The sequence below is a fragment of the Callorhinchus milii genome, unplaced genomic scaffold (assembly GCF_018977255.1).
Source record: "Callorhinchus milii isolate IMCB2004 unplaced genomic scaffold, IMCB_Cmil_1.0 Scaffold2, whole genome shotgun sequence".
Lineage (NCBI taxonomy): Eukaryota > Metazoa > Chordata > Chondrichthyes > Chimaeriformes > Callorhinchidae > Callorhinchus > Callorhinchus milii.
The window spans coordinates 49138723-49157461 of NW_024704743.1; the positions used below are offsets into that span (position 1 = coordinate 49138723).

An 18739-nucleotide genomic window follows, 5' to 3' on the forward strand; every position below is an offset into this window, starting at 1 on the left:
GTCTGACACCCAGGTGGTCAGAACATCAATGGAGCCGACACAAGGGTGGAAGCAAAGAGATAGATTGGGGTATCACCAGCTTACATGTGGAAATTTGCACAATGTCTTCAGATGATGTCACCAAGAGAGTAGATGAGGAAAACGAGGGTACCTAGGGTAGAGCCCTGAGGTGAAAAGTGTTTTTGAAGCTTAATCATAACTTTGCAATAACATTTAAATATAGCATTAAGGTGCGGTGACTACTGTAACTCCGCTTACATGACCTTTCCTTGTTCAATCAGCAGATTTTATTCTCCAGCCAATGTACAAACTTTGTGAAAATCAATTGTAGTGTAAAAGTGACAGAGGTTGCATTTCGCCTCTTTTGTTCCATATTTCCAGACTTCAGTTCAGCATTGTAAAAGTGATGATAATGATCACTGGCATTCTGCATGCCAGTTTCAATTGGGCTCTGGTCCTAACCATTTTAACTAGTCTGAGCCATGGGGGGAATATAGTATTTGTACGTGTGTGCGTGTGCATGTGTTGGGGCGGACGAGCTATGGCTTTATTATTGACTGGCCTTGTTGAACATATTTACCAATAATTTGATAATTAAAATCAATGTTAATTAACACATCCCAATAGGTGAAATTATGAAAGCTACCTTATTTCCAGAAAGCAATTCCCAGAAAATCAAAACAAAGCTTTAATTCCATTACGAAATGGAGCTAACTTGACCTTACTTGATTAGAACATGAACATTTCACATTTCGTACATGAAATGAAAAGTAAATAGCACAACTTCTACTGAAAATTATTTCTGGCTGACGAATTCTAAAACTGTCAGGATAAGTCCTTACTTTTTCATCATCATCGGTGAAAGGTGCACCCGCAGGGTTTTTGTTGATGGCTTGTGCCACCCCAATAATCTCGCCATCACTGTTCTGAATTGGCATGCAGAGGATGGACTTAGTCTTGTAGCCAGTCAGCTTGTCGATTTCATCACTGAACCGGTGGTCCTTTGCAAAAGAGAAAAAGAAAACATTTGTTTTGCAGACTGAAAGCAAACAAACACAATTTGCCAATTACAGAAATGACAACCACCCATTTTATAGTAATAAATCATTAAAGGAAAGCAAATATCTTTTCTTTTATGTTCTTATGCCAAATCTCAAGCATAGAGTAGTAAATGTGGAGTCCTGTAGCTCAGTGGTTAGAGCACTTGCTTCGCAAGCGAGAGACCTGGGTTCTATTTTCAGCAGGGCGAAATGTTGGGCAAGTTTCCTTACTCCACACGCCTCTGTTTACCTAGCAGTAAGAAGGAACCCAGATGTTCGTCAACTGGTAAATCACTTTTCCAGGGATAATTCCTTCAAAGCAAAATGATAATAATAAATTGGTCACTCAATCCATGATTGTTTGTGGGACACTGCTGTGAGCAATTGCCTGCTGCGTTTTGCCCACAAGATATACAGTATATTCTGTGAAGCGCTTAGAAACGTCTCGAAGACCTGATAAGACGCTATATCAAATGTAAGGTTTATTACTATTATAAATGGGTTGAGGTCTGGTACATTCATGGCTCAGAGTAAACTAAGTACAAACGTGGCTAAGTGTTTGCATTGAAATCAAATTTGCAGTACTCTGCTTTTCTTCTAGTGGTTCCAGAGCTGTGGATGTTCAATCCATGCAACTCTCATTTTCTTCCAGGAATTTAAACAAGTGAATCAGATAAACCATTTTACCTACCTGATATTTAGGAGGTTATTTGTTAAATGCAGAATAATACCCCTGAAGTTTAGAATGTATTTCTCAGTCTTCAATAGTAATCAAGTAATATGTGGCTAGAGGCGCAATGATATTCTTCACTCATAATTGTCAATTTTTTTATGGTATGTGCAGCTTAAAAATTAATTTGTGTCAGAATTATAGGTGAGCAAGAAATGTTCATTGCCTTCATTTCAAGAGAAGTCTGCTAAATCTCTTCGTGTTCAATTTTAACGTTAAAAAAAGTACATTTCTCCTTAGTGATCCAGACCTTGGGAGGGCAAAAATTAGATGTTATTTCTATTGAGGGACATGTGCTGGAAAGAGTGTATTTATGCATGGATACGGGTGTTAGGACATTGGATGAAGACATGGTCAAGTTCAGTTAAGATTCTCTGCAGTTAAATAACCTCACTGTTAACTCATTGTTATAGCTCGCATATGACCTTTGGCTACTTGGGCCAGATTTCAAACGGATACCAGAGAAGCAGAATCAAAAAGCGTTACACAAATAATGAACCAGGCCAGAGGTATTAACAACATAGGAAAACATAACTGCAAGAAAAGAATCTATCGAGCATTCAGTCTATCGAGCCTGTTCCGCTAATACACCAACAATAGCAATTGCATTTATACCTTCACATGCAATGAAGTCGAGGAGCACTGATAAATCCAGCAGTTAGATAGATGCAATTGATAGTACCCGCATCTCAGTGAGGTGGCAGAAATGTCTTTTGAAAAATCTTTAGTTATATAACAAGGAAGATTCATTTGATTTTTTTTCCTTGTCAATTTCAAAATTCCTTCTCTTTGCAAGGTGAACATCATGATATTAATCTGAATCTGGAATCCCAGAATAATTGTTCTTGAAAAGCAGTTGTTCTGCCACTTGGTGCCGCTGTAAATGTTACAATCCCTTGCAAATTAGGCAATACAAAGTCTATTGCACTTTGAATTATGTGGCAGCAATCCATGTGGATAATGATCATAACATTTTTATACAGAAGGAGGCCACTTGGTCCATCATATCTGTGCCATGCAATTTGCCTCACTTCAGGACTGAGAGCCCCAATGAAACTCTGACTCAGCTTGACTCATTGAAAAAGTAACCTTTCAGTTAAGTTTATCATATGTATTATTTATAGACCATATCAATCATTTAAGATTTTACTAGCTCTTCAGGACCATGACAGTATCTTTGAACAAAAATAAACCAAATTCAAGTTGCAGAATTTCAGCTCAGCACAAGAATCAAGTTCATCAGGAAAGGTGCTGGGTTTCCAGATACTTACTGTTCCTTAAGTTAAATAAAAAGGAATTTGTATCACCACCTGGAAAATTGCATCACATTATGCTTCTTATGTTACTTTTACCTGAATCATAAACAGAAGTTGCTGGGAACACTCAGCAGGTCAGGCAGTATCTATGGAGAAAGGAAAGTGAGTAAACGTTTCGGGTCCACGACCCTTCATCAGAACAGTTCTTTTAGTGTTCCCAGCGACTTTTGTTTTTGTTTCAGATTTCCAGCATCTGCAGTATTTTGCGTTTTGTTAACCCTGAATCATACAAGTATGATGTGAAAAGATTTGGGAAAGATTCACTTTTGAAAGGAAAGTTATTGAAAGTTTTCATTCTGTACCCTCTTTGTTCCTTTGAATTACCTCATGCTTTACTATGTTCTTCCTGCTGGAAAGACAGGATGGCCTAGGCCATCCTAGATTTCTCTATAGCTGTCATCAGCATGAATAAGCTATTCCCACTTGCTAGGGAGTCCGTAATGACATGATAGAAGTATAATAATACTAATACCAATTGTTGCATTTGATATAGCGCCTTATGAAATTGTTGCGACGTCTCAAAGCGTTTCACAGTATCAAAGAGGAAGGTCTTCTGGCCGAGGGATTGAGGGAGAGTGTTCCAGAGTTTGGGACGTAGAGGCTGAAAGTGCATCAAATTTCAGAACAGACACCAGAAAGCACTTCATTGTACAGAAGTTAATTCTGTAAGAGGTGGCCAGGGTGGGTGGTAGAAGCCAGGACACTGGACCCATTTAAGAGACAGAGTGATGCTGTAATGAAAGGACAGCACAGTGGGTATTTCAGGAAAATGAGATTAAATGGGTTAGGACCTTCTTCCTTTTTTGTGAATAGGCATTTCCTACATTCCATTATGTCATCAATCCGTAATGGGGGGGGAGGGGGGGAGATTGTGGGGGTTAAGTTTAGCATTATTATGCTGAAAAAATGATTATCTCTCTCTCCTCTAATAAATCTCATGTCTCAAAGTTGCCTGACAAACATTGAATTCCTATCTCTGACCTACTTGACTTTTCTCTGAGTACCAGCACTGCTTCCTACTGCTGTTATGCTTACCATGAAAGTGATTTAGGGTTGCAGAGTCATCTCAGTGTTCATGCCTTGAAATCTATGTTATCATTATAATAATACAAACACAAACAGCCTTCTCTACCAATAGCATTATCATAATCTCTCTCCTCTTCTCACTCTGAGACTGAGACCTCGAGAACATAGACTCGTAGAGGGGAATCACTTGATTTCCCACAGAAATTGGCGACTAGTCTGAAAATGACCTGCCGATACAGCAAATGCCTGCATCACTCCATGTGGTGCCATCTTGATGACAGAGAAGAAGCTAGTGCTACCTGTAATTGAGTGAAATTTAATATAAGTAAAAATATAGTAAAACTCTACCTTATTCCTCTCTCCCTAGTTCTTTTGGAGCCCTGCTTGCTATACAAACTCATTTAAAAAATAATTTGGTAATAAAAGAAAAGTCATGATCATTTTCCCAAATAACAATAAATCACATGGAGATGCCTTCAGCCCAGGAAAGCTTGACTGATCGTTTGGCAGCAATATATTTTGACTAAGGTTCGTTAATCCTTTTTGTAACTGACTTAAGTAGCCGCAATGCATCACTATGTGTGATAAATATGAGCGGGGGACATCACCATTAAAATTTAGGTATGACGAGAGAGCAGAAGGGAAACGACGAAGGAGCAATGATGGGCAAACCCTTTAAAATCATTACATTTTTAATTTAAATGTTCACTTTTAATTTTAAGATTAAAATTACAGTAATAAAACTTTCTGTAATACTATACCAATGCTCATTATATACAACCCGGTCCCAAATCCTGGTCCCTTCTTGGATTTGGGACCTATTATTCAGCTACCTCTTTAAATTTATCTGATACTCTGCCTGTTTTGGATTCTCCTGCCACAAGTGCCTGTGGTGTGCTGCATTGTCAAAGGTTCCATCCTTCTGGTTAGAGACATTAAACCAAGGTCGCATCTGCCTGTTCAGGTAGATGTTAATGATCACATGGCACTATGTGAAAAGAGAAGGGAGTTTCTCTCTGTATCCTGGCAAATAATCCTCCAGATAAAATTGGTCATTCACTTTATGGCTGTTTGTGGTATATTGCTGTGGGCAAATTGGCTGCTGTGTTTTCCTACAAATGCACAAGCAATACATTTCACAGCAAAATTCTATGAAATGCCTTGAGACATCTCAACAACATGAAAAGGCACCGTATCAAATGTAAGGATTATTACTAAGTTGTGCCATTGGTGAATGTCAGGTCTTTCTAAACTTATAGCTCTGCCTTAATATTAATAATCCTTGCATTTGGTATACAGCCGTTCAATCAAGAGGCCATTCCAACCCGCTTTATAGAATTTCCAAAAGCCACTCGATAAGGTGCTGCACGGAAGACTGATGAAGAAACTCAGAGCAGATGTAATAGGGGGAAATTGGATAGGAGAGTTGAAAGACAGAAAGCAGAGCTAAAAGGTTGTTTTTCCAGTTGGAGGAAGGATGCCACAGGGGACTGTGCTGGGAGCTTCTTTTTTCCATATATATCAATGACCTTGAGGGTATTAACGTTCGTGGTTGATCTAGGAAGTATAATGAATAGCAATGAGGTTGACAAGAGACTGCAAGAGGATTTAAACAGATTAGCGCAATGATCTGATCAATTGCAAATGAAGTTTAATGAAGCAATATGTGAGGTGATCCATTTTGGTTGAAAAAACAAGATGAGTATATATTGAATGGCAGTATCTTGCAAGGAGCTGAGAAGCAATGGGATTTAAAAGTTCAGGCACATAAGTCATTGAAAGTGCATCACAAGTTGTAAAAGGTGTAAAGAAGGCTAATAACAGGCTGGGTTTTATACACAGGGGCATAGAGTACAAAAGTAAAGAAATAATGCTAAGTTTGTATAAATTGTTGGTTGGACCAAAACTGGAGTAATGCATCCAGTTCTGGGCACATCAACTTAGGGAACGATGTTAAGGCTTTAGAGTGGTGCAGAAGAGTTTTTTCGAGAATGATTTCAGGGATGAAGGGCTACAGTTATGAGGCGAGATTGGAGAGGATGGATCTGTTTTCCTTAGAACAGAAAAGGTTTAGGGGGCACCTGATAGAAGTGTACAAAATCATGAGGGGCTTTGATAGAGTAAATAGAGAGAAGTTATTTCCATTGATATTGGAGTCAGTGACTAGGGGACATAGTTATAAGATAGCCACAAGAACAGTGAAAGGAGAACTTAGGAGTAATTTTTGAGAGTTGTTGGGATATGAAATACCATATTGAGTAGGGTGGTGAAGGCAGAGTCTATTGTAGTTTTCAAGAGGGAAGTTGACAGGCATATAAAGAGAGGATCTTGAAAGGGTATGGGGATAAGGTGGGGCGGTGGGATTGAATTGAATTGATCGCCATTCTTTGTGGCACTAGTGGGAGCTGAATGACCTCCTTCTGCACTGTAGATTTTTATATTTCTAGGATATACTGTAAAGTGGACCAACTATGTGTTTTGTGGGTATCTTATAGATATGAAGGGCAGAAAACTACAGTATGCTAATAATAATAAATCAAGGAAAGTTAACAAATAAGCTAAAGTAAATTACGGCAAGAAAAGTGATTGTATACATATTAGGGGCAAACTAACAAGAACATGGAGAAAAGCAAAAAAAATTGAAAAAATTAACAGGCACAAAAAAAAGTAATAATTTTTAATCAATTTTTTTTAAAAAAGCTATCTGCCTCAATAAGAAAATATTTCAGACAGCCACTGTGCTAATATTCAAGATCGGTCTCCCACTTGAAAAATGATCTGCATAAAGGGATATTAAACCATTTGAAATACTGCAGTTCTGGCATTCTGAAATTGGTAGGTATGGTTTGCTGCAGAGATGGGAAGGATGTTTAGTGTATGGTTAGGTTTCAGCTCCAATAGCAAGCAACTAAACAACAACAATTACAAGAACAATTTGCATTTATAAAGCACCCTACATAGGATCAGTGTCTCAGAGTGCTAATTTTGGCCTCCACATCATTTCCTGGTTTATCGATGCTTCCTGGTAACTTGTTCATGATCTTCTACGCAAATAAATATTTCCTGATATCTGATAATAATAATAATCCTTGCATTTGACATAGCGCTTTTCACGTCGGGATGACGTCCCAAAGCGTTTCACAGAACACATTGGAAAGTGAATTGACTGTATATTTGTGGGCGAACGCGGCAGCCAATTGCGCACAGCAATGTCCCACAAACAGTCGTAGATTGAAAATGACCAATTTAATATTGTTTTTGGTTTTGGAGGGATTATTATTAGGCGTGTGGAGTAAGGAAACTTGCCCAAGGTTTCGCCCTGCCTGGAATTGAACTCAGGTCTCTCGCTTGCAAAGCGAGTGCTCTAACCACTGAGCTACAGGACTCCATCTGATCTAAAAATGCCCTTCACAATACAATTTACATTTATGTCTTTCATGTCGGAAAGACACCTCAAGGTGCTTGACAATACTGACTGGGCGCCTGAACTAGGAGTGGGAGCCAAGGGGAGTCACAATCCTGCCTTGAAACCATTGCCCCCTGTCTTGAATGGATTTTGTGCAGGTATTTTTGGAAATGGCTAACAGCAGAACTTAAAGCCAAATACTTAATGATTTATTTGCTCTGTGGCATAAAACTACAGTCACATTAATTCTTGCATAACATAGAATTTGTTCTGGTTATGGAAGCACTATTGCAATTGTAACAAATGCAACAATTTCAGTAGCTTGAAACCAATTTTCAAGCCAATATTCATTCATTAATCAGAAGATAGCATACTTAATGCTCATATCTATCTAGAAGATGTTAAAATCTACATTGCATTTGCTAAAATGGGTTTAATACAACAGTAAACAATTTCCACCAGTGGACTAAAGATGTGAAGTGCGCAAATTATTCAAGGGCAGATCCATTAAGTTAAATGATGCACCATTTTCTAATATTAATATCCCCTTATTTCTCCCGCATTATAAATATGTGAACCAAGTTGCAATACCAACCTGGACCAGCATTTGATTGTTGTATGCTAAAGATGGGTGGTCTGATTTCAATTGCATTCTAGATTATCTTCTCAGAGAAGGCATAACCTTCATGTCCTAACAACAATAACAACAACTTGCATTTATATATGCCCTTCATGTAGGATAATGTCTTTGAGCGCTTTTGGCTCTCTATCCTTCAGATTATCCAGTTCAAGATCCTGGTCCTCACATACAAAGCCCTCCATGGCTTCGCCCCACCCTACCTCTCCTAAACCCCTACCAACCCACCCGTTCCCTCCGCTCAGCCGGCTCTGGCCTGCTCCACGTCCCCCGACCCACCCACCCCACCATTGGCGGGAGAGCCTTCAGCCACTCTGCCCCAAACCCCTGGAATTCCATCTGCCAGTCACTCCTCCTCACCCCCTCCTTAGCCTCCTTCAAGTCCCGCCTCAAAACCCTCCTCTTGGACCCCCCTTCCCCTCCCCTCCCTTCGCCCCCCCACCACCCCAACCCCAGCTCAGGTGGTCCTGGGTGCTTTCAAAGAGGTAGGATTTGAGGTGGGACTAAAACAGTAAGAGAGGGAATGAGACGGAATGGTAGAAGGAGGGAGTTCCAGAGGTAATTGATGTAGGAACTGAAAGCTCAGCCATTGATGGTGACCTGGAAGTGGGGGGGAAGCAATTTCAGGGCTCTCAAAGAAGCAGTAAATTTAGAAGTTCAGGATTAGTGGACTTGCATCAAATGGTGATGGCTGGTTTGGGGAGTTCATCGGCAGTTCCAGGTTCTCTCCTTGTGGATGCTGATGTCACAGCTGTGATGGATGAACCTTTTGCCTTGTGGATCTTTTGCACCACTTAAGTGCCAAGGGATGTCCATTTCCAGCAAGAGAGAGCCCAGGCATCTCCACCTAACATTCACTACCAGTGCTGAGTCCCTTACTTCCAAAACCTTCCTTCAGATTCTTCAGCGGAGGAAACCCACACAACCTTGTAAATAAGAAGTCCATCATAATGGTGCTCTTTTCTACCACCAGAAATGCCTAGAGTTCTGTAAATCTGAGCGTCCTCACTCTTTGAAATAAAACAAGCAATAACGTTTCTATATTGGGTTTAAAAGTATTTTGAGCGTAAACAAAATTATAATTTATGCATGAGGTTGGGTGCATGAATATCTCAACAGCCCTGAAGAGGAGTTAATGATTTTTAACACATGTATCAGCAAGAATCCCACCCCCACCCCAGGGAGATTGAGATTGAAAAGAGGGGCCTTGTGGATTTCAGGAGATATATCAAAAAAGATACCCCTGTCAGGCAGGATTAAGATCCCTTGAGTTCTAGCTGATTTCTTAGTACAGCATTTATTCATTTATTTATAGAAGATATGATATCATGCCTATAAGCAAGGTATGGCTTTCCTTGCATTAAGCAGCAAAGTTTAAAGTTTAAATTGTTGTAGATCCCCGGCACTATCTGAAGCCAGAAGGGAGTTTCTCCAGGGCCAACAATCCCCCAATATAATTGATTATTCAGTTTATGGATGTTTCTGGGATAGTGTTATGAACAAAATTATAGCAATAACTTCCATTTGGAAACAAACTGAGCTGTAAAATAGTAAACTTCACAATCCACAAGTGAACTCAGTAACAAATAATTTATGATGCACTGCGAACAAGAGGCAACAACAATAAACTGCTCAGCTCAGCACAATTTGATTCGCTTCACGTTTTGTGCAAAAGATTGAATTCCTGCAAAAAATATTTTTATCTCATTGTGAATGGATTATGAATTAAAAGCAAATTGGATACTAGAAGTAAGCTAAAGCTTTTTATTCTATTATTCTCCTTCTCTCCCCCTTCATTTTTGTATTTGAGATGGTTTCTCAATTGAATTTCCACTTTCTTTGTTCAGATCAATCTAGAATAGATGGTTTAAGGCTTGGTCTGAAATGCTTTATTTTCCCTGAAAATACTATTCCCATTGTACGAAAAAATCAGTATAAACCTTGTGTTGACATTTCGCCCACAAAATACAGTCATTCCACTTTACACTGTGAGATCCTTTGAGAAGTCTCGATACTGTGATGAGGCACTATATCAAATGCAAGGATTATTATTATTACATAAAGTATATCAGCATCTCTCACCCTTTGTATGCCCAAAATAACTTGAAGCACTGGGTGCTTTAGGGCTCATGTTTTTATTCTACCTAGTGATTCTAAAAAAATCTGTGAAATTAATGTTGCATACATTTACATCATTGATGTTTCTTTTTCAAGTACTTTTTTGAACCACATTAACCAATAAAATGAGATGTCAAAGCATATATTAAGCTGCATTGTTTAGTAGAAGCTGAAGAGAGTTATTTCTACAATCAGTCAGGTTTTTTATAGTGAGTTGTAGTGCAGTGACCTATCTTTTCGAACACGCTTTTCACCATTCAACATTCTCTCCAACCTCCCCATCAACTTCCCAGCCCACCCAGCTTAGGCTCTCAGTCAGCTGTGTGAATGAAGTGCTTTGAAATGTCCTTCTTACTAAAAAAATGTAAATTAAATATATAAATTTTGTTGCGTTTCCATGCTAATACATTCAACAAATCAATTTTCAGTCTGCTCTATTAACACTGAAAAACATTGATGACTGCAGCTTTGAACCACACTAACACTTAGTTATTTTAGAATTTTATGGTTCAGTTCTTTCGATGTTTCAGAAAATAACTTGAAGCCATAGTGTGCTTAAAAAAAACAATGATTTCTGATCACTCTTTGGTTTTGTTGGTATTCAAGAATAAATTACACACCCAGATTATATCAAAAGAAAGGTCAGATAGATTTTGCCATCATAGATTTTGCAGCATAGACAAAGGCCATTAACTTTACCAAGGACTGGTGAAGAGCCCATTAATGTCTCAGTACCTAGCATACAGTAATAAGCAGATTATTAACATTAGATTCATATACATTAATAGATTTCATGCTGAGGTATACTTGAGACTGTGACAGCAAAGATGGTGAGAGGGAGTCATGCATAATTCTTAGAACAGCGTGGCTAATTCAAAAAATAATTCATATATTTAAACATAATTCACTAATACATTGACAGAAGAGAAAGATGTTTGGTTTTATGTTATGGTAATGAATGCTGAAACCTCCTGCAGGTGGCATGATTGAAGAATTAACAATACCAACAGGAATCCATCAACACAATTTGGCATATGTTGTTAGCACTTACGCAAACTTTCTAAGTTTCCCTTTTTTTCCTTAATGTCAGAGCATCTTAAAAGTGGCATATACAAAAAAAGTGTACTGATTTATTGAATGTGTTTAGAATATATCAGGGCTCAGCAACATGCTGTATATAACCTCTACCTGCCCACAAAATATGCGTATAATTTGCCTACAAAATACACACACAGTCACATTTCTTTACAGGATATCCTATGAAGCCCTTTAAGACCTCTCAATGTTGTGGAAAGGTGCTATATCAAGTGGAATGATTATTATGATTATTATAATCTCTCTTACTAAACAAGATGTAAAGTTCAATAACCTGACAGTTGGCTGGACACTTAAAATCTTTCGTTTTTTTTTATATGGAGTTTATGTGTTCTTTTAATAAAATGTAAATGGTAAAATATCTGAAAAATTCACAGGTAAAGCACAAGTCCAAATTCGCCAGCAAAAAATTCAAATTGATTTGACTACTCCTCCCAATGTGTTTATGGAATATTCCCAATGTAAATCAATTGCCTCACTTGCCTACATAACATTATAGTAGTAACAATAATAATAATACAATTCAGAATTAGCTTGACAATATACTTGGTGAACAAAATATCAACAAACTGCAGAAAATAGCTATTTTAGGAAGTGCAAACATACTAAGAAAAGTAACATCCATTCATGGGCAAATTAACAGTGTATTTGGTCTGGTTGACCCATACTGACAACAGCTTAGAAACTACCTCTACAGAGTGATTTAAACTGTCATAACATAATAATAATTCTTACATTTGCTATAGCACCTTTATTGTTGGGAGGACGCCCAAAAATGCTTCAAAGGACTTGCTTTGCAGGATTTACTGTGAGGTGGAATGGCTTTGTATTTGCAGGCAAACGCAGGTCAGTAACGTCAACATGGAAAATTCTTACATTCGATCCTTGACCATAGAATCATAGAACCATAGGAATTTACAGCACAAGTTATTCGGCTCATCAAATCTGTGTTGGCTCTTTTAAGAACAAACCTCTCAGTCCCACTTACCTGCCTTTCCCTACCTACCTCTTGTAGTTGGCTCCTTTTAAGATATTTAGCTTGTTCGCTTTTTAAAGCTAATATGGATTCTTCCTGAAGCACCAAAGCATTCCATATCCTAATTACCCTGTGAAAAAAAATTCTTATAATCTCCCATCATTTGCTAACTATCTTAAATTGATGCCCTCTAGTCACTGACTCACTAACCAGTGGGGGTAATTCTCCCTATTGACTCTATCAAACCCCCTCATAATTTTAAAAAACTCTATCAGGTCACCTCTCAACCTTCCAGCAGAGTGACCAATACTCAACACAATATTCTGAATGAAGGCTAACTAACATTTACAGCATATAAAACTAGTATTAACTCTTTGGGTTTATATTCTATACCCCTATTTATAAAATCTAAGATTCTATTAGCTTTCTTGACAGCTGGGTCCACCTGCTTTCCCACCTTTAAGGATTTATATACATTAACACCCAATTCCCTCAGCTGTTCCACTCCTTTTAATATTTTACTACCTGACATTTACATGTTTTCCTTATTCTTCCCAAAATATATTTGTTTGCATTAAATTTCATTTGCCATTTCCCTGCCCAATCAACTAATTTGTCTCTCTGAAGTTGCTTGTAATCTTCTTCATTATTTGCTACACTCCCTATTTTTGTGTCATCTGCAAATTTAGAAATTGAGCCCCTGTATACGTGAATTGATTTGAAGGTTTATTTTCCAAGTTTGTTGTAAAAAATTGTGGAAAACAGGCTTCCAAATTAAGAATTTTCCACAATTCCACACTCTTAAATTTTAAGACCACAAATGATTTGAGGCCTCAGATTGCAACTGAAAGAAACGTTTACTCTTTTAAAAAACACAATGTAACTTTAGTAATCTATTAGAGAGAGGACTAAGTGTTGCATTTCAACTGATTTAATTATCCATAAATCACAACAGTGGCAGTTTTTACCCTTGTTCTGTGCTGTAAGTGAACATTCTCTATAAGCTTCATCGTAGTGATTTCACAGACTCAAAGGAGCATGGATTTGAACTAGGGCCATATTTATTTATGTTCTGCAACTCGGAAGCCTGAACTTTAACTTTGAATAACCTGAACCTTGGAGCCTCCACAATCAAGTGTGAATCTATAGTGCAAATTAACTCAACCATTCATCCTTGATAGTATAGGTACCTGATTCAGGTTGCATGGTTTTAGCAATAATGGGATATCAGGAGTTCACAGAGTCATAATTGAAAATATAACCTTGTGACTCCCCAGTGCACTCAAGCTTCAATCACTCTGTTGATTCATAATTACAAGCATCAATCATCAATTACAGCCATCCATCCTCACTGCTCAAGCACATCAGAAAGACATTTATTTATGTTCCATTTCTATTCCAGGCTTTTCCATGAGATTCTTTTTTTACTCTTGGAAGTTTTGTTTCTCATTATTTATCTTGTTCGAGGAATTAAACATATGGACAGGGTCTAGCACCTTCTTGGTTGTCTATTAGAAGGAATGGGCTCAGTTGTTGAAATAATATGTTTTTTTTTAACCTCTTCGTTTTGTGCAAATGGGACTTACTGAGAAGCTATGATCCCTGAGGTGTGGGGAAGCCTCTAGGGTCCCATAGCTGTGGCCCCCAGAGCAGCAGGAAGGCCTCAAGTACCATTTCCAAGATCAGCATCCATAAATTTACTGTACTTTCTTAGCATTTCATACTGTCCAGAATATAGCAAAATTGTTGAATTCGATTTTAACTTTAAAGTCATTTTTTTCGCAATGTGCCTTCAAAATTGAGACCGTATTTAAGAATTGGCAAATTCTGGATACCCTGAAATACTGTATAAATAGAGCAAATCCAGACCTATTTAGAATTTCTATCGTTGGATGTTTTGAACAGCATTGGGGAAGAAATAAGTCAAAAACCTGGCAGACTGAGTTAAAAATTCAAGAAACATGAAAATGGCAATGAACATAATATAAAATGGAACCAGTGAAAAAGTAGGAAAGAATTCAGAGGCATCAAAGGATATTCTTCAATGAAAAGAAACCTTACTCATAGTCTGTATTAAAGAATCTCTTTGGAAGCATCAGAAGGCAAGAAGGAAGAAATCAGCTCCTACTTGATAATAATGCTTGCATTTGATATAGCGCCTTATCGGGTCATCAAAGTATCTCAAAGTGCTTCACATGATTTCCTCCAAAGTATAGTGACTGTATAGGCAAACATAGCAGCGTATTTGCACACAGGAATATCCCAGAAACAACCAATGAATGAATGATCAATTTTATCTGGAGTATTTCTGGGACACTAGAAGAAAATCTCTTCTCTTTTCAGATAATATGATGAGATCTTTAACATCCACCTGAATAGGCAAACAGTCCTCGATATAACATCTCAAAATCCCTATGTGTGGCTTGAACCCAACTTTCTGACTCAGAAGCAAGAATGCAACCAACTGAGCCAAGCTGACTCTTGACACTTACTTTAATAAAGTAAGAAAATCTTGAAATCCCAAAGTCATTGAAAGTTTTCCAAGTTTCACTGTAGATTAACTACAGATGAATATTATAATAATAATCCTTGCATTTGATATAGCGCTTTTCATATCTTCTAGACGTCTCAAAGCGCTTCACAGAATATACTGTAAAGTGAATTGACTACATATTATGTGGGTGAAACGCGGCAGCCAATTGCGCACAGCAGTGTCCCACACACAGTCATGGATTGAAGTGACCAATTTATTATTTTTTTGAGGGATTATTATTAGGCGTGTGGAGTTTTTTTTGAGGGATTATTATTAGGCATGTGGAGTAAGGAAACTTGCCCAAGGTTTCACCTGCCAGTTTACAGCTTTATACACACAAATATATACACACACACTTATGTTATATAAGTATTAACTTTTTGATTGAACATCGCTATACAGTAGTAATTTCTCTGATCTGCTCACTTTGAAGCAACAATATCAAGATGCCAAAGATGCATCTAGTACCAGTACTTTTTTAAATACAGATTCTAGCTTTCTAGGAGCCCTCTAAGTGGTGCAGACATTTTCAAAACATGAGTTACTAAGTGTATCACTGGTGTGACCGTAACATCCAGAGCAACTCAAAACCCTGGCAATTATCCACACCTCACACCACTGCCTTGAACATTTGAGTCGAATGTTAATTGCTTCGCTGTATCTTTTCTTACAGCAATGTTACTTGAATATATTTAAATATTTTTCCTGTTTGAATGCAAACAAAAATGTTTTTGTTTATCAAATCACTAATTCATCATTCATTGGCAACAATAAACCTAAGGCATGTGCAAACTACAGCTAGCATCCTGCTTCAGCTTGTGACAAGTAGTTTCTGGCATTGTATGTTTTGTGTGTCAGCCTGGCTGTTGGCAGCACTCTTGCCTCTGAATCAGAAGGTTGTCAGTGTGATTCCAGTACCGTCCTGGGGGTGTGCTGTATTGATGGAGGTGCTGTCCTTCAGATGAAACATTAAACAGAAGTCCCGTCTGCCTTTTCAGGTGGATGTTAAAGATCTCCTGGCACTATTCAAAAAGAGAAGGATGTTTCTTACGGTTTTCTGATCAACAATCACCCACTACAATTGATCATTCTCTTCATGGCTATTTGAGGGACAATGCTGTGTGCAAATTAGCTGCCTTGTTGCAAATATTATTTTTACTGTAAACTCACCACTCCAAAGGAAAAGGGCTCAGCAACCAGTTATCCAGAGTGGCTAGTTAGGCATAGGACCCCCGGGCCATGGTGAGTGGGTGGGAGGGGGGGTTCACTCTGACTGGTGTGGGCACTTGGCGAAGGTTTGGTGCACATGCTCAGATGCATCACGGAAGCCTATGGGCTATTGCAGAGCCTGTGACAGGATGGGGGGTGTGGGGCAGGTAAGGAGCAACCGCACGGTCCTCCAATAGACCAGCGGTCTCTGTAGTGCATCTGAGAGGGTGCACCCAACCTTCACTGAGTGCCTCTCCAGTCATAGGATAGGGCAGGAAGCCTCTGTGATGCAAGACACTATCTTATATCTGATCAATTTTACATTGTAAGTAATATCATTCTTACAAGAATTTCTACAATATGACTAGTTTCATGTTAAGCAATTAAGTAAAGCAAATTCCTTCATTAACGTTTTAGTTGGGAAGTGGCTGGAATATTGACAGCATGGCGACTTAAGTGGTCGTGACAAATTAATATTAAATTAAACCAGTGTCTTGTTATGAGAAGTTCATTGCAGACATTAGAGTTAATATGCAGACATTAGAGTTAATTATTTGGCTAAATTTCATCAAAGTGTAATCCTATTAGTAACATTTCACATTGAATTCCCTCCATGGCCTCGCCCCACCCAACCTCTGCAACTCTCTAGAACCAGCCACTCCCCTCTCTCAGAGAACAATAACCTGCTTTGTGTTCCCTGCCTTATCCTTATCCGGCCCATCACCAGAGGGTGAGCTTTCAGCCATCCTGACCCAGCTCTTTGGGACTAATCCCAGAGTCCCATTGACTCAACCTCCCCCCACCCATCCCTGCTTTCAAAACCAGCCTTATGGACACAACAAAGCCTTATGCTAAAACCCCAAGGCTCGAAAATGTTGCATGAATAGAGCACGTATAGAACCAGTTGGAATTTCTCCCCAATGATCTCCTGAATGGTCTGATAACATGTTTATATGGGCCACATTTATATTTTATCTCTGAAGTGTTCTGGCAGATTATATTTGAACAGTACTTCAATGGAGGATAAATGTCACAATTGACATGTAATTGTATTTCTGCACACAAGCACCCAGTTTGGAGATTCCTGTGACTGATTAGAGAATGTATTTTTGCACCCATTGTGTAAATAATTTCATAACAATTTGGCCCACAAATAATATTCCTTGCAACGTGACTGAAAACTTTTGAAGCTTGATGTAGCACAAATAAAAGAAAATATTGATGGGCAAATTGAGATAATGTGTTAAAACCTTTTAGTATGTAAACCCAGGACATTTCGCCAGCAAATAGTTCAGCGGTTTGGTGCAAGCGCTACAGAATTACTCTGAAATAGTAATTAAAAGAAATAAAATATTTAATGGATAAAACAAAGAAACTTGAAATTCCCGAAAAATAAAATTATTTTTAAAATGAAAAGAGTTTCACAGGACTCATTCCTCTAAGACTGAGGATCCTCTCTGCTCTCCCCAGCGCCTGGACAGCTCTTGTATCTTGTGATGATTAAGCCTCCAAGATCCTGCTTGTGTGAAGGGCGCAATATAAATGCAAGTTGTTGTTGTTGACCAGAACCATATGCAGTACTCCAGGTGCTGAGCTCCCCTTTGCTCAACTGGTTCTGCCTCCTGCATATCCCTGTTCCCCTCCACTCCACCATCAGTGGGAATGCTTTCACACACTACACCCCGAAGCTATGGAACTCTCTATCTCAATCCCTCTGCTTTGCCTCCTCCTTGCCCGTCTTCAGATCACGCAAGTACGAGCGCTCCAGAATTTCTGTGAAATAGTCACTTGAGTTGCCTGTCAATATATAAAATCATCAAAGCACACTGTATGATTCTATGAGTCAAGTATGGAGTATGGTGTTTAAATATAAGTTCAAGTATGGAATCCTGAAAAGTAGCGGTTAGAGCACTCGCCTTGCAAGCAAGAGGACCTGGGTTTGATTCCCGGGCCAGGCGAAATGTTGAGCAAGTTTCCTTACTCCACACGCCTCTGTTTGACTTGCAGTAAGTAGGAATCCGGTTGTTAGTTCCAGCTGTTGAACCTCTAATGTAAATGAAAAACTTCCTGTTATTCATACTGAAATTGTCCTTTGCAACTCTAAGCCTGTGCCCTTTTGTTCCAAGGTCTTGCCGCATCCTATAATATTGTTCTGGGTTCACTTTTTCAATCCTATATGAAATTTTATAAACCTCTACAAGGTTCCCTCTGAGATGTCTCTCTCAAGGCTGAACAGCCCTAGCTTGTCTAATTGTTGTTCATAGCTTATTCCTGAAGCTCTGTGTTTTTCATGAATACGAAATAACACAAAATAAAAAACTGTAAAACACGAAAAAATCAAGCTTGTGCCGCCCAAACCCGAACACAAAACTCCTGAAAATAAAATGGAAAATTATTTAAAAATTGAAAAGAATTTTACAGGGCTCTACTTTATTCCTCTAAAACTGGTAAATTTCTTTACTCTCCCCTCACTGCCTCGACAGCCTTCATATGTCACGATGACCAGACCCAAACATAGTATTCTGGATGCTTTACACATTCTCTGTGATCAGCTGGCTCCGGCGACATGCACACACCTCGTTCGATCCACTCCACCATCTGCGGCTGTCCTTTCAGCAACTACGCCCCAAAACTACGGAACTCTGCCTCAATT

The 18739-nt window shown here is 38.6% G+C and overlaps 1 protein-coding gene across 1 annotated transcript in view; it reads right to left on the reverse strand.

The window, feature by feature from the left end:
• The window catches only part of LOC103183180 (dual 3',5'-cyclic-AMP and -GMP phosphodiesterase 11A-like), a 129876-nt gene that overhangs the window by 104436 nt on the left and 6701 nt on the right, over positions 1-18739 (reverse strand). Inside the window, exon 2 of the mRNA XM_007900515.2 lies at positions 843-1001. Coding sequence (XP_007898706.2) covers positions 843-1001 — 159 coding nt within the window. The remainder of the gene's footprint in view (positions 1-842; positions 1002-18739) is intronic.